Source organism: Bombyx mori, chromosome 16 (genome assembly GCF_030269925.1).
Source record: "Bombyx mori chromosome 16, ASM3026992v2".
Taxonomy (NCBI): domain Eukaryota; kingdom Metazoa; phylum Arthropoda; class Insecta; order Lepidoptera; family Bombycidae; genus Bombyx; species Bombyx mori.
Window position 1 is genome coordinate 5,151,234 of NC_085122.1, and position 17,231 is coordinate 5,168,464.

Below are 17,231 nucleotides of genomic sequence, written 5' to 3' on the forward strand. Positions count from 1 at the left end.
TTTTACTAGTGTTGGGGTATATTGTAAGCCCGATTTGAAGGGTCAGGACAGTTTTACTATACAGTTGAGACTTAGACTTCATGTCTCAAGGTGGGTGACGCTATTCATATCCTGATGTCTGTGGGTTTCAGTAACCGTTTAATACAAAATGGGACGTGAGGCAAATGAGTTAAAATCCTGTGTTGCTGCTTGAGACACGATCGATACTACTATTACTACCATACTACTCTGTTCTCGACTATTACTAATGTAATGCCGCTTACGGTGTTTATTTGATCATGTAAACGATCGCGAAGTGTCACTTCTATTAAATGGGAAATGAAAAGTACCTTTGTCATTTATCTTCACCGTCCACTTGTTTCCTGAATTGCATGGCGTCACCGTACGCTTTCTTCACCGCTTTTCTATCGGTAGGCTTCCGGGATTCCACTAGCTTCGCTTGGTCAACGCTCTTATCGAGGCCCAGGGGCTCCAGTTTATTAGGTGGTAACCACTGCCAAGTTCTTTTAACGTCGAAAAACAGCACCAAATAAAGTATGGGCTCGTGGGAGTGGTTCTTCTTCAAGTTCAATACGTCTTGAGGCGGAACGGGAAGCGGCACCCCGTTGTAGATGAAACCTTTCGGCATTTTCGGGTCGATGATCAGCGCCGGATACCAGGGGTAGCCTCTGTGGAGTCATATAGCATTTAAGCTTGTTTATTATTTTACTAAACATAGTAGATAAAGTTTTACTCTTATCTCAATTATAATACATTCAAATATAAATCAGTATATTTTTTATTTATAAACTAGCGACTCGCCCTCGCTTCGCGTCGGAAACATTAAAACACACATGAAACAAAAAAAAAAAAAAAAAATTATAAAGAAAGTAGCCTATGTTCATCAGTGACAATGTCGGCTTCTAATGGAAAAAGAATTTTTCAAATCGGTCCAGTAGTTTCGGAGCCTATTCGAAACAAACAAACAAACAAATCTTCCCTCTTTATAATATTAGTATAGAAAAAATGTTGGATGAGCCTCTTCCCATCAATGGTCCCTTAATAAACTATGACAATATTTTATAACAAAGCCCCGTATGCTGCGTCCCAATAAGGCGTCGGACGGTTATTTTAGAAAGCTCCGCAGGATGTAATTTCATTAGGTATGACGTCATTCGGGACCAAAATCGACATCAAAGTAAACCACAGAAATAAAAAAAAATGGTTATCCATATATTATGATATCATGCATAATGATTTAAAGTGTTAATAATTACCAATAAATTTATTTCGCGGTTTCTTAATAATGTTTTGAAATTTAATGAGTCGTGAGTAGACTGAACGTAAGATGATAGGAGCAAACGTATCGGTCTACCCTCTTTTTAGTCCGTTTTGTTAGCAATTTATAATTCATTAATGCTCTAAAAAAAAAGCGTTAGGGTGATGGTCTTAATTTAATATTTGGTCAAACCTGCACTTCGCCCAAACGAGTTGTAAAGGTTCCAAGAGTAGTTCAGTCTGGCCACTCTTCACTGGTGTTTTTGACATCGACGATCTTGTGCCGCGACCCTGTTATCAAAAAAATATTATTCTTAGTTGATCGAAACTGCATAAGTATATTAAAATTTAGGATTGTTAAAAATTGTCTTTTGAAAAGCATTTCAACTAAAATTATGAACATACTGTTTGAATGGTCTTATTGTTGGATTAGTGGTTACCTTTACCTTAGTAGGTACCTACGGGCTTTCGGGTTTGGTTCTATTTGTTTATTTATTTAGTTAGTACAAATACATTTTAAACACATAGCTGATTTTTTTCCTTTTCGTTAAGAATTGATCGACAATAGAGACACGGATTTAATATGTTTTGTTTTTCGTCAGGAGAAATGTTCTCCATCTCATACTATCGTGTGAGTTTTAGACGATACGACTGCCTTCCGTTAATGTTACGATAAATATATAAAGTCATAAGACACTAGTCATATTGGTAAGTTTAGGATTGCGTTTTAATCGATAATATCGATATTCATATGTTGGGACTTCCTTTTCCTTATTCCTTCCTCAATCCCCTATCCACGCCATCTGTTGACACTACAAGAAAAACTACGCGCGTACGAAAATGGCGCGAAGTGTGTAAAAAAAATCTAAAACATGGTGCCGGTGCAAAAACAATAAAATTGTGATTTGTTGATCAATCAGCACATATAACTCTCGCCAGTGAGAAAATTGAATAGTGCATCAACGAAATACAGAGTGAGTCCTAAAACTTATCCTTTTCCCAGTCCCAAACATCTAAATTCAAAACATATTTAGTGGTCCGTTTCGAGCGCGAATAACCTATGGTAACTAGGGGCATATTCGTTAGAAAACTCTAGTTATACATTTCATTTCGCTTTCATCTTATCCTAATAACAATATAACTATTATTTTATAATATTATTTTACTATTTAAAGCATAAAATAACAATTTATTTTTTATAAATCTCAAGTGACGTAGGTAGTTCAAGAAATTTCTCGGTTGTAAAAATAGCATTTATATGCAACATAATTTTTGTATTCAAATTCAAATTATATTTGTATTGTTACTATAATTTACGTATTCTATAATGTCAGAACTCAAATTAAAACTCCTAACAAGTCAGCGTGAATATGTTTTTAAGGACATACAAATACTTTATAATTTATCACAACAAATTGCATCAGATTCGTCAAAATTATCTCAATTCAATGTTCGATACAAACGTCTAGATGTTTTACGGCAAGAATATTTAGATCTAACTAATCAAATAAATTCGATAAAACTTGAAATTAATCCTAAAGACAAAATCGATATGCAAGTTGTTAAGGCATTTGACGACATGTATTACGCGATATCGGAAGCGTCCAACGCCGACCCCGGCGACGCCGGCGCACTCGCGTCGCATTACATCTCACCCAAGCCGTTTGGTCAGCAAGTACGTTTACCAAAAATTAATTTAATCAAGTTTGATGGTAGAATTGAGCAATGGCGGACTTTTTATGATACATTTACGTCGCTTGTACACGAGAATGAAAATATTACAGCAATTGAGAAATTTCATTATTTAATATCGTGTCTATCGGGTGCTGCTTTATCGATTGCCAAAGGGGTACCTGTTACATCTGATAATTATCAAATAGTTTTCGACGCACTAGTGGGTCGATTTGAAAATAAAAGATTATTAGCTACATCTTATTTAGACAAAATTATACAATTTCAGCAATTGAAAAGTTCTAACATTAATGATTTATTGACATTAAATAATTTATTATACGAAAGTGTCAATGCCCTCAAGGCAGTAAACATTCCTAATCTTGGTGAATTTATATTATTCTATTTGGCGTCCCGTACTTTAGACAGTGACACTCGTAAAAGATTTGAATCAAAGTTACAGGAAAATTCAAATAACCTACCTACTATAAACGACTTACTAACTTTTTTACAAAACTATGTTAAGATACTAGAGGTTAGTGAACCAAGCTCGTCATCTGTTGTACGTATACAACAAACTAATAAACAACTCACAAATTATAAGAGCGCACCTCGCAATGAATGTTTTTCTAAAAAACCTTATTGGAAATCAACATCATTGCCCGTTAATTCAAATATATCTTCAAGTGTCAACACCGGCGCACCGTGTAGCTGTTGTGAACAACAACATAATCTATATAAGTGTCCTAAATTTCAAGCTTTAGGCATACAAGACCGGCTTAATTTAGTGACATCAAAATCTTTATGTAAAAACTGTTTACGCCCAAATCATAAGATTAACAAGTGTTATTCAAAATTAAATTGTTTTACTTGTGGACAACGACATCATACGCTTCTCCATGAGGTAAATACAGCTGTGAGTGGCACGGTCCCAGTTGCCGTACGCCCGGACGATATCACACGTAATCCTACCTTCGAGTCTAGCACTGCAGCCTCCACTAATGCATATGTGGGCTACAGTCGCTCGGTAGTTCTTTTGGGTACTTGTGTAGTTCGCGTTCGTCATCCTCGCAGTACTAATCAATCATTTCTTGTACGTGCGTTGATTGATAGTGGTGCTCAAGATTGTTTCATTACCAAGTCATGCTGTCAACGTTTGGGCTTACCATTACGTCGCTGTTCATTAGCCGTAGTTGGTCTAGGTCAAAATGCTGTACATCACGTGACTGGAGTTACTTCTTGCACTGTACTTTCTCGTACTTCAGAAAATCCTCATTTCAACATTAATCCTATCGTAGTAAATACTATAACGAGTAAAATGCCTGCTACAAACTTACCTACTAATCTTCGTGAATCTTTTAAACATCTGGTCCTCGCAGATGAGAATTTTGATAAACCATCAAATGTAGATTTACTACTCGGCGCAGAACTGTTCCATAGTATTTATGACGGTCAACGCGTTCAGCTCAGTCATGACCTACCGGTAGCTTTACACAGCGTGTTTGGTTGGGTCATCACCGGCAAACTTAATACAAACTATTTACCTCCGCCTACAATATCTTCTCTCTTAGCATCCACACGTTCTCTGGACGAGGGACTTAAGCGATTCTGGGAGATCGAAGAACCTCCAAATCAGGTTATCTTAAACCCTGAAGATATTAAATGTGAACAAATGTACTCAAATCTAACGTATCGTAATCTTGACGGCATGTATGTTGTACCTATGCTTCTCAAAGAACCTATCAGTCAACTAGGCGATTCTTTCAACCAATCTTTCTCTCGGCTCGTTAACCTAGAACGACGCCTTGATCGAAACTTAGAGTTGAAAAAAGAGTACACCGCCTTTATGCGCGAATACAAGCTGTTAGGGCATATGGAGCCTAGCACGGACTCGAATAAAATCGGGCAGTATATAATTCCTCATCATTGTGTCATTCGCCCGGAAAGTACAACGACTAAACTTAGAGTTGTATTCGATGCTAGCGCCAAAACTACCAATGGCAAATCTCTTAACGATCTTGTATATACTGGTCCAAAACTTCAAAACGATATAGGAGATATACTTACAAAATTTCGGTTGCATGCTGTTGTTTTTACTGCCGACATCAGTAAGATGTATCGAAACATCGAACTCAGGCCAGAAGACCGAAAATGGCAGCATATACTTTGGCGCGATTCTCCTTCTGATCCTGTAACTGAGTATGAGCTGAAAACGGTAACCTACGGGGTTACGAGTTCCCCTTATCTGGCAATACGTACTCTGCATCAATTAGCCTCTGACTACGAAAAAGAGTGGCCCTTAGCAGCTGCTAGTCTTCGTCATGATACTTTCATGGATGACATCACTGTTGGTGCTACATCTATTGAAAGTGCACTGAAACATAAAGAAGAGTTAATACAAATGTTAGCGCGTGCTAAGTTCGAATTACGTAAATGGAGTAGCAACTCACCCGAATTCCTCACCCAGATACCAACGGAACATTGTCAAGTTCCTAAAACATTTTGTGATGAAAAACAAAAACAAAGTATCAAGATTCTTGGAGTCCAATGGGATCCAGCTGATGATAACTTCACTTATGCTTTATCAGAACTCGCTCTAGGGAATACAAAACGTGCTATTCTATCAAACGTCGCCAGAATTTATGATCCACTCGGATGGTTGGCCCCAATGGTTCTAATAGCTAAGCTTACCTTACAAGAACTATGGCGCCTTCAGCTTGACTGGGATGAAACTGTACCGTCAGATATGTTGTCTCAGTGGCATCTATTTACATCTGAGTTTCACTATCTGAAGGATATTAAAATTCCTCGACTAATTGTACCTCCTCATTCAAAATCATACGAACTTGTAGGTTTTTGTGATGGATCTACCAAGGCTTATGGTTGTTCTGTGTACTTACGTATAACTACCGACAGTGAAATTACATCTCACTTGCTTATTGCAAAATCTAAAGTAGCTCCATTAAAAGTTCTTACTGTCAACCGATTGGAGCTATGTAGTGCTGTATTACTAGCAAAAATATTGAAGCATATTAGTAATTTACTAAATGAAACTCAAACCTCAAACATAACAATTTCAAAGATATGGGCATTCACTGATAGCTCAACTGTACTATCATGGCTGCAAACAGCACCTCATCGTCTTAAAACTTTCGTTGCACACCGTGTCGTGAAGCTGTTAGATAATTTGTCTGTCGAAAATTGGTATCACGTGCCAACGTATGATAATCCAGCAGATTACTGCAGTCGTGGTCTTACCTGCTCTCAGCTTGTGGCTTGTTCCACTTGGTGGACAGGACCCAAATGGATAATCTCGAATTCTTCTACATGGCCGGTGTCTGAAAAATTACCTTATCTAAAGGAATTAGCCGAAGTAAAATCCAGCTTCTTGTGCCATGTTCTTTTGGAGTCATCCGACGATAGTATTCTAACTCAGTTAATTGAGAAGTACTCTTCATTGTTGAGGCTACAACGCATCTTTCCCTGGTGTCGACGTTTTATTGCAAACGCAACTCGTCCGCCAGAAAAACGTATCAAATCTTTTTTAACTTTTACAGAACTAGAAGACTCTCTCTTTACCATTGTAAAACATGTTCAATCTCTTACATTCGCTAGCGAATTTAGTGCAATTAAATGTGGAAAACCTTGTTCTCGCACTATAATAAAGTTAGCGCCAATTCTCGATCAACGGGGTCTGTTACGAGTGGGGGGACGATTAAAAAATGCAAACTTGCCACAATCAGCTATAAATCCGTTATTGTTGCCAAAAACCTCCCATCTTTCTCTGATTATTATTGATTATTACCATCGTTTATTTCTACACTGTGGACCTCGTGCGTTACAATCTTTAATTCAAAGAAAATTTTGGATCCTAGGTATTCGTAATCTTATTAGATCGCGGCTTTCAAAATGCATCACTTGTTTTAAAGTAAATCCTGTACCTTTTCAACCTGTAATGGGTGATCTTCCCTCTATCCGAGTTCAAGCAGCTCGTTGCTTTCAAAATATAGGTGTCGACTTTGCAGGACCTTTTATCGTGAAAGAAAGTCGCAGACGAAATGCCAAAACATATAAAACTTATGCCTGTATATTTGTCTGTCTAGCGGTTAAGGCAATTCACATTGAATTGGTAACTGAGCTCTCCACCTCGGCCTTTATTGCTGCTCTAGATAGGTTTGTGTCCCGTCGTGGTTTATGTAGTACTATTATTTCGGACTGTGGTTCGAATTTCGTGGGTGCTAAACGCTATCTTAGCGAGATGCATCAATTAATGCTAAGTAAGAATCTTGAAGTTGAGTCTATTTTGATAAACCGAGGAATCCAATGGAAACTAAACCCGCCAACCGGAAGTCATTTTGGAGGTATATTTGAAAGTGGGGTAAAATCGATGAAGTATCACCTGAAACGGATAATCGGAAGTCAAATCCTAACTTTTGAAGAGTTAACAACGATTCTTACCAAAATTGAAGCTATTCTCAATTCACGACCATTAATTTCGGTATCTTCTGACCCTAACGAGGTAGACGTATTGACACCTGGGCATTTCTTGACAGGGAGCCCTCTAGTGAGCTTACCCGAGCCTCTCCTTGCTGATATACAAATGTCAGTTCGTTCTAGATGGCAGATGCTACAAAAGCTAACTCAAAGTTTTTGGCGTGTCTGGCATTTGGATTATCTTCATACATTACAGCAACGCGCTAAATGGTTTAAACAACACGGTAACGTTAAGCTGGGAGATATAGTTATGATCGTGGATCAAAACCTTCCACCGTTGGAATGGCGTATCGGCAGAATTAGCATAATTCATCCCGGTTCGGATGGCGTAGTACGGGTTGTCACTGTCCAAACAGCTCACGGTCTGCTGCGCCGACCAGTTACAAAGTTGTGTCCTTTGCCAATTCACGAAAACTTGTAACCTTTATAATTTACTTTATACTATTATCTAATTTAATATAATAGTTTATTTATTCACATAATAATTATTTTTCTCTTTAATCTTAATTATTACTTTATTCTTAGCATATTATTATCTCTAATTCACTAGGTACCTTAGTTACCACAGCTTATTATCTTATTAAAATCTTTTGAAATCCTCCAATGATTTCAAGTGGGGGGAAATGTTGGGACTTCCTTTTCCTTATTCCTTCCTCAATCCCCTATCCACGCCATCTGTTGACACTACAAGAAAAACTACGCGCGTACGAAAATGGCGCGAAGTGTGTAAAAAAAATCTAAAACATGGTGCCGGTGCAAAAACAATAAAATTGTGATTTGTTGATCAATCAGCACATATAACTCTCGCCAGTGAGAAAATTGAATAGTGCATCAACGAAATACAGAGTGAGTCCTAAAACTTATCCTTTTCCCAGTCCCAAACATCTAAATTCAAAACATCATATTTAATATTTAATCGATAATATGTACACGACTCTAAAGATCCAAATAATACTTAAATTTTTTTTACCTTAACAGGAGTGAGAGGTTCATTATCGGATGCGTCCGTGTGCGCAGCTCGCCTGGTGCGGCGACGTTCTGGTCCGCTGCCAGCCTCCATATTAGAATCCATCGTTTCGTTGTAACTCGAACTAAACATAAGAGAAGTCAGTACAAACGACAAAAGTTGAACTTCTTGATCCTTATCCTTCCATAAATAATACAGGTGGTAGGACGTCTTGTGAGTCCGCACGGGTAGGTACCACCGCCCTGTCTATTTTTGCCGTGAATCAGTAATGCGTTTCGGTTTGAAGGGCGGGGCAGCCGGTGTACTGTTACAAGTGAGACCTTAGAACTCGTGTCTTAAGGGGGGTGGCGTTACGATGTAGATATTTATGGGCTCCAGTAACCACTCAACACGAAGTGGGCCGTGAGTTCGTCCACCCATCTAAGCAATAAAAAAATAGGTATTTCTCGAACTTAGTACGACTAAAATTAGTAAAAAAATTAATCTTTACAATGTTACCCTTTACACGCTCTGAGAAATAGTATTATTTTACAAAAGAAAAAAATAACATAATCGAGAGATGCTACAATGAAATATTTTTAATTTTTAATCACTTAATAACAGATGAATAGTGAGTGCAGCAGCTAATCTACAGCAATAAAAAAAGTTGGCATATAAGTGGGAAGATCGGTACTTTTTGGTTAATTTACACTGGCACACTAGTGTTATTTTAAAAGAAATAAATATAAATGACAGATAACAAATTGACGTAACGATGTTACGGATAGTATTTTTTTTTGAAAGAATAAAAGATTTTGTTGTTACACTAAATATCCACTAGATTTCGCCATACCATCCCACATATATTCAACATTACTACACGCATAACTCTCTTGCAAACGATATGTTTAAAAGTACATATATACCTCGCCACTTAGATACCTATTTCTAATTTTTTCCCGAAAATCGTGTGTACACCGCATGTTTTCGAGAATGCTATAGACTAGCGGCCTATTGTGTATGTATATTATAATTTTATAAATACAATTGAGAGAAGTGACACTTCTTTTACAGGTTTTCGGTTTTTTTTTGCGAATTACATCCATGCACGTATATGTTGGCCTTAGTATTTTATTAGTCGCTCAAAAATTTCTCTCACACACAACACTTCGAACGTCTACGTTAAGGTTCGCTGGCTTGAGGATGAAAGGCATACCCATCGGTGGAACTGATCGAGCACGAGTGATCCGAAACATTCTCGTCGTCGTAATGAGTGCACGACGAACAGGACTGCGACCAGGCGGAGCTGCTGCTCGAGGATCTGTTATAAAAATCATCTTTTATATACTGAACTAGCTTTTGCCCGCGACTTCGTCCGCGTGGAATGGTTACTTTGGCATAACGCTAAATTTTACCCGCCTCTTCATTTACGTAGAAAGTGAAAATATTTTTGAATAATAGAATGTTAAAGAGTTATTTAAGGTACCAAAATCACGCTTTTTAACCGACTTCAAAACAGACTCTAATACATTAGGCAGATACAGAGAAGACTCTCATACATTACTTTAGCGGAACTTTAACTGTTTCCGCAGCGCACGCACTGGAAGCTCTCAAAAAGGATTAAAACCTCGATTTTGAAACATTCTTTATTGGTGCTCCGCTTGTATTGATCTTAGCATGATGTTATATATCATCTATAGCCTTCCTCGATAAATGGGCTATCTAACACTGAAAGAATTTTTCAAATCGGACCAATAGTTCCTGAGATTAGCGCGTTCAAACAAACAAACTCTTCAACTTTATAATATTAGTATAGATTACGATTTTACTGGTATTATATAATTTTCGAAGTTCCGAACATTATACATTATTACTGGTGGTAGAACCTCTTGTGAGTCCACTCGGGTAGATACCACCTATCACCCTGCCTATTTCTTTCGTGAAGCAGTAATCCGTTTCGGTTTGCAGGGTGGGGCAGCCGTTGTAACTATACCGAGACCTTAGAACTCATATCTCAAGGTGTGTGACGACATTTACGTTGTAGATGTCTATGGGCTCCTGTAACCACTTCACGCCAGGTGGCTGGGAGCTCGTTCACCCATCATAGCAATAAGAAAATAAAAAATAAAAATGCAGTACTTTCGGGAAAATGAACGATAGAAATGTTATTCGTCGAAAATGCAATATTATTCTGACTACCGTCTAATTTTTAACAAAATAGAATAATAAACGCACATTAAACCAAGTACTAAAAAAATTACTCTATAATTATAACAAAGATAGACATTACTCATTCAATACTCCTCGCCATCTTGGTTTTCTCATGTATTGTTTTCTCCCTTTCTTATCGTTCTCTCTCTCACATCTTAACGTTCCGTTTCACACTCTTCTCATAAGTTCCGTTATTTTTCGTCCGACACAAATTAAATTTGTTTTATATATTATAGACTAATACATTACCTAGAAAGAGCTAGGTCACTGTCAGAACCGACTTCTCCTGTTGGGCCGCGGTACTGTAAGAACGACGCTGGAACCGGCGTGGCTTTACCGTCGGCTCCCGGCAACGTAGATCTAAATGTAAAATTGTATAATTTTGGGCATAAAATTAAAAAATAATTTTATAAGCTTTATCCTTCGATCAACAATAGTAACTAGATACACGGTCGGTGCAGAAAATTCGTCTCGTCAAATAACAGCTCACTTGAAATGTGAGCTGTTATTTTGTTTAGTTCACTTCAAACACAGCCAATGTCAACCCGTCTCACAATGCCGCAGTGTGTATTCAAAAGTTGCAAAAGTAATGCCCGAAAAAGCAATTTAACGGCTGGAGTATCTTACTTTCGGTAAGTACATGAAGTAGTAACTATATTTTAAACTTTAAACTAATAAATAATATTAAATTTTGAACAAAATTACCGATTTTTAGCCACCGCTAAAAATGTTGGCCAAGGCTCGGCCAACACATGGACAAACGTTTGTTTAACAGAACAGTAAACGTACGGAGTAGATTTGTGTGTTATTAATTTTTTTAAATTTGTTAGAAGTACTTCAAAATTAGTTGGTTAAAATTGGTTAATGCTGCTTTTGTGTCTGTTTATTGGACTCTCATTAGATACTTAGCTTTCCTTTTTTATTTTAGCTTTACTAGCAATCACGTGTGCAGAATGGATCTCGATTGTCGCCAGAGAAACAAGACATGACTTTTATAAGCCAGCTAAGATCTCCGCTGATTAACACTGGACATCTTTGCCTTCCGTGCTCACGGCTACTGAAACGTGGCCGAAACATTGTAATAAAAATACCGCGCTTGAAACCGTTTAAACGTTGTTTTATTATGTGCACCGGTCGCGAAAACTTAAAAATATACTATAAAAATATATATTACACAAAAACGTAACGCTAATAAAATAAGAAATAATGTATAGATACTAACAAACATAAATTTCCCAAAGATAAAAAGTAAACAACTAAACTTTTGCTTTTATTCATTAATAAATTATTTTAGTGTTCAACGCGACTCCCTTACCTCCTGTAGTAAACCGAAAACGAAATTTCAAGAAGCAAAAATAAATAAAACAAAACGATGTTAGTTCTCAGAGCAATAAAGGGAAAAAGTACTTTATTTGTTGTCGCTTAAGGTTGATTTAACATTAAAAGTTATTTAACATATGTTTTTTTATTTGTAAGTGACAGGATTAATTTATTACTTTGCTCATTTTATGTGACGAATGATCGTAAGTATTAGATAATGTTTTGGAGATTTGTGACTTTATTACAAAGTGCCATAGTTGTAATTAGTTTGAACTTAAAACTGTTTCAAAACTTTATTCTCCGTTTGTTAGTAAATGAATGTAGCTATTTATGTGTATATTCACGCGGACAGCTTTTGCTTTAATTTTGTACGTGTCCCTTTATCTAGTTACTATTGTTGATCGAAGGCTTTATCACTAGAAATGACTGTACAATTAGTATTGTTACGCCGGTAAGAGTAACGTCATCTATCGCCGAATAGTCGAACGAATATCGAAGGCTCTAGTAGCACCTAGAACGCTCTAGAAGTACAACACCATCTATTGTCAGATAGTGGAAACATAATAGTAGAGATGTATGGAGTATTCTCGATAATTCTAGGGATGAGGTATCAACTACAAAATCGTTGCAAGGATGGCACGCAGTCAGTCAGTAATCGGAACTACTCGAAGCGAAACAGCGAACAGATCATCTGAAGCGAAGCGAAAAAGCGAATAAGAGTTTTAAGGTGTTTGTTGTGTGTTTTAAGTGTTCTAAGTGTTGAATACAATTTTTTACTTGTACTTTGGTGGAATTTTATTTATCCCGAACTCCAGCGCGTAACAGTATAATATAAAAAACGCCCAGCAAAATTTTATGAATCACTATACACTAAAGTCGAGTACTACATTAGTACTAACCTAAACAAATCCGGTGAGGAGACGGACTTGTCTTTGTCCTGTTTCCTGGGTCTGCCCCGGCCTTTCTTCTTCGGCGACGGATCCAGTCCGGAGCGGCCGAGGCTCGCCGACAACGTTGGCAGTGAAGCTGGTCATCCAATAGATCGACGATATTAATATTCAATAGGCAATAGTGAGCCTTAGTTCATTGTGACGCTACTGTCGCCTAAGCCGATCATCGTTCTCGTCGAACCCTTTCGCTTGGCGACGAAGGGCTCGGCGACTAAATTAATCCACAGACACAGCCCACTGAGTTTCTGCCGGATCTTCTCAGTGAGTTGCGTTTCCGATCTGGTGGTAGATTTTGGGAAGCACGGCTCTTGCTAGGGTTTGTGTTAGCAACAACGTCAGGTTCGAGCTCCGTGAGCTCACCTACTAGCCCGGTGACGCTGTTATAATCTCTCTAAAACATCAGCTTAGGTAGGATAAAAAAAAAAGTCGCCTAAGGCCGTACGCAATGCTGAGGCCTAATTCCAAGCATACTTCGCTAAAAGACAGGTTACGACAGAAGAAACTCTAGGGAAAGCACATTCGAGTGTTCAATAGTGCGCCACAAACATCGACAATGTGGAGAACTTCATTAATTCCTTTATTAATTTTGTATTACAGTTCACTACGATCCGATTCCAATACCTATAGATTCACTATGTTATCGGCCACAACTGATGCTAATTTTCCACGACTTTTTTCAAAACATTCCTTTAAAAGTAATTTAAAAATTCTGTGGTCCTTATGGTAATATACATTTATTGAGCTCTATAAAAAATTTGGTGACCGAGAGACATTTTAGAGGAAGGCCCTTTAACAATCAAACTATACCATCAGATCCAAAGCTCTTTGGTGGTGTGGCGACTGATGACGGCGTCACCAATAAAGTAGGCTTTCGTAGACCGCCCAATAATCCTAGACCGGACGCTGAAAAAATATTTCAAAATCAACAGGCCGATCCGTTTGACTTTTGAGCGCTAAACGGTGTTTTTAGAACAATGACGTCATTGTTGTGTGTTTAATCAAATATTTTTCTTAGAATATTTCTTCTCGCTCAACAAAATAAAATATTTGAAGCGATGATGCATGAGCTTGAGGATCAACTGCGTGGTTTTATACTTTCAATTATTGTATTTAGGTCTCATCTAAAATAAAGTATAACAGCGTCTTAAAATTACCCCAAAAAACAGGCTTCTTCGTTTTTGAAGTTTAAAAAGAGTATTTATTAGCAAGTACGAGCAAAATAAATTCTGGGTAAAAACTGACAGTCGTTGCAATAAAATGAAGAAAAAAAAATATTTTTGTCTATGCTCTCTGGTAGCCGCCATTTTCTTTTCTGCTCAAAGACGGTAAATGATTTCACGGTAGTGAGGGAATCAAATCTTTATTCAATGACTACAGTGATCCTCAACTTACACGGAGTACCCTCGGTGACTTTGGTCGGCGACTTCTCAGGGGTGGCTAGTTTTTGTGTACGCTCAACGCTTTTTCTTGGCGGCACTGGAGTCTCGGAGCCCGACGTCGCCGTTTCTGTATTTCATTGTTAGCATACTTTCGTTATACTAAAATTCAGTACGACAAAAAAACAACGAAGAAATTAAAACTGAATACATTCTTATTGAGAGTCGAGAATTTTCTAGATTTTAATTTTAAAACATTTTTAACACAACCACGTTACTTTCAAGGGATCTGAATTTCCATATCGATACTAATATATAAATCTACAGTGGTTTTTACGGATGTTCCGTTATAACTACTGAACCATGCATTCGACTGACTTGAAACTTCGTATCCATGTAGAAAATACATGTACTTAATGGATTATATGAGTGTTGGACTCCCTAATCATAACGACAACAAATAATAATGTTAATTTTAAATGTCCAGCGAAACGGGCGAGTACGGCTAGTATTTGTATAATTTTATGAAAACCGCCAACCATAGTACATTTTTAAAAATTAGGCCAGTCCAAATTTTGTTTACAGATTTACATTTAAACTGTTATTCTACGACCTTGTCGCGGTTTTGCGAAATTGGTCTGTAAATAAATTGACAGATGGTGCGTAGTTGGCGTTCTGGGTAAGTACACGACCTACAATCTATCTTGTACTGGGCGGTCAATGTATTAATAGCAAATAATTAAACCCTCGCAACCCTATTGCACTTGGTCACGTATGAGGACAATAGAGTTTTTCGATAGGGCTGACACTTGTTAGTTGTTAGGTAGGTAGGTAAGTAGGTTACCTTTTCAATATCTTGAATCAGTTACAAAACTCTGACAACTAAATTAAATTTTGTAATATTCATAAACACTAAATAAGTCCTTTTCAAATCAACTAATTTAAACCTCACAAAAAGATTGTGACAACCCAGATTTGTCCCTATTCCCCCCAATCTACATTTATGACAAATTTATATTTTTATCGTTTTCTTTCAACGACTTCAGTAGTTTTAGGTCATTGTGGCCTCTTTGAAATGATGAATATGTGAGTTACCGTTGTCTTGTACTGTGGGTCGCTCGGCAGGAGTCTGCGCGGCGCGTCCCCTCCCCCTTTTGGTGCGCCCTCCGCGCTTCCCGCGCGCCCCCCTCGCCGATCCCCGCCCCGCCCCGCGACCCCGCCACCAGTTCCGGTTCACCTTGCTCGTCGAACGGACGGAACGTGCCGACGGTGACGAGTCGCGCTTCGGGGGAAATTATATTTCGACATTTCACTATAAATAGTATGACAGCGGTAAAGGGGCGGTTAAGACGTTACGCTAATGCAATTGAAACTATGACCTAATATTGTCAAGGATCGGCGGCAATATGGTAAGAATAGGCACCAATAAACTTTTAACATTAGGATAAGCGTGTGCTTTTTTGTGTGCAAAAATTTCGTGTGCAATTTTATTTAAAAAAAAAATTTTTTTTAATTCTTATTCACTATAAATATGAAGAATTAAACTGAAACTTCAGATACGGTATCAATATGTATTTCGATTTACTTTTTTTTCGGTATGGCAATCAGCTGCTGGCGATGCCATAGTTTCCGGAGTCAAGTATTATATATTTTTTCTATTGTTATTATTAATCACTAAAATATACTTTCTGAAATGAAGTGTATTTATCTGAAATAGTAATATCAATTGGGATGAAATTGAATGACATCAAATGCAATGAAACGAGATGACATAATGTCCCAAATAAATAACGGGAATTTATTGAGACTTCAGTAGAATTTCACAGATAATAAGCGTTTATTAATCCGCCATTATTATACATTTAAACTCGAAAAAACACTAAATCAACAAATAACAAACAACAAATTCAGAGGGTTTCGCTTCTCGAGTTTTCACAACGCTGTCCGTTGTTCACTTAGACCGGCCCAGAGACTCGTTCGATATTAAAATGAGATTTTTTTTTTAAACCTACCCACATTTTTTTTATTTCCATAAATTCAATTATTTTAAGAATAATCTGTATTTATTACTGTATACTTCAAACTTACAGCATTATTCTCGTCAGCCGAGTCTCTGATGGGCGAGTCTTTGCTGCGGCCGCCTTCGCTGCGCGCTACGGACACGCCACGTTCGCTTCTCGTATCTACAATACAAACAAATAAATTTTAACACGGGTAGGTACCACACCATCCTGCCTATTTCTGCCGCGAAGCAGGAATGCGTTTCGGTTTGAAGGGTGGGGCAGCCGTTGTACTGAACTGAGAACTTGAAACTCATGTCTCAAGGTCGGCGGCGGCATTCACGTTGTAGATGTCTATGGGCTGCGGTAACCATTAAACACCAGATGAGCTGTGAGTTCGCCCACCCATCTAAATAATAAATAAAATAAATAAACACAAAAATATAAATGTACTTTCGTCTTTTTGTCAAGATAGATCAATTTTATATTATAAGCGATAGTTTGTTATCCGTCCTTTCATCCATCCGTCCATTTTGTTTTACTGACTTCCCGATATACATACTTGCCTTAATTTGGAACTGTGTTAAAATAATGGATTATATCATAACGTTGATAATGTTGATAGACGCGAAAGCTCAAAATTAGGCAATTAATTATTCTGAATCCAGTCTATAAGATAGATTGCATTTGTAAAAGTTGAAATCTTGGATATCCGACCATGAGTTTAATACATATAAATATTTACAGACCCTACACCTTGAAAATGTCACCAGATAGATTGTATTTGAAGTGAAACTTCTAATGTGACTTCCAACAAGGTTGCGTTAAACGTTTAACGCTACCATACTAGAAAGAGACAGAGCGAGAGTGAATACGTGGCACTCGAACGCATGCGCGTAGTATATCTGTTACAGGCCAGTGCGAGCGTTAGCAACGAGTAGCGTCCAATATTTTAATGAAGTATTTAAAAAAATATTTATATATTTATTTATGAATGTTGAAGATG

General features: G+C 37.5%; 1 protein-coding gene and 1 long non-coding RNA gene across 3 annotated transcripts in view; one reads left to right on the top strand and one right to left on the bottom strand.

The window, feature by feature from the left end:
- LOC101740687 (bromodomain-containing protein homolog) overlaps nt 1–17,231 on the bottom strand; it is a 32,750-nt gene that overhangs the window by 3,688 nt on the left and 11,831 nt on the right. The window contains exons 13-22 of one of the 2 annotated variants that reach the window (XM_038016266.2): nt 16,314–16,408; nt 15,321–15,507; nt 14,242–14,355; nt 13,657–13,752; nt 12,799–12,925; nt 10,829–10,939; nt 9,585–9,689; nt 8,393–8,513; nt 1,451–1,548; nt 330–668 (exon numbers count right to left, since the gene is read on the bottom strand). In XM_038016266.2, coding sequence (XP_037872194.1) covers nt 335–668; nt 1,451–1,548; nt 8,393–8,513; nt 9,585–9,689; nt 10,829–10,939; nt 12,799–12,925; nt 13,657–13,752; nt 14,242–14,355; nt 15,321–15,507; nt 16,314–16,408 — 1,388 coding nt within the window. In that variant the 3' untranslated portion in view covers nt 330–334. The remainder of the gene's footprint in view (nt 1–329; nt 669–1,450; nt 1,549–8,392; nt 8,514–9,584; nt 9,690–10,828; nt 10,940–12,798; nt 12,926–13,656; nt 13,753–14,241; nt 14,356–15,320; nt 15,508–16,313; nt 16,409–17,231) is intronic. The other variant, XM_038016267.2, reaches the window with a different exon arrangement.
- LOC134200323 (uncharacterized) lies at nt 10,958–12,681 on the top strand. The gene is made up of 2 exons (XR_009975176.1): nt 10,958–11,211; nt 11,508–12,681. It is a non-coding gene; the product is annotated as an uncharacterized LOC134200323 (long non-coding RNA).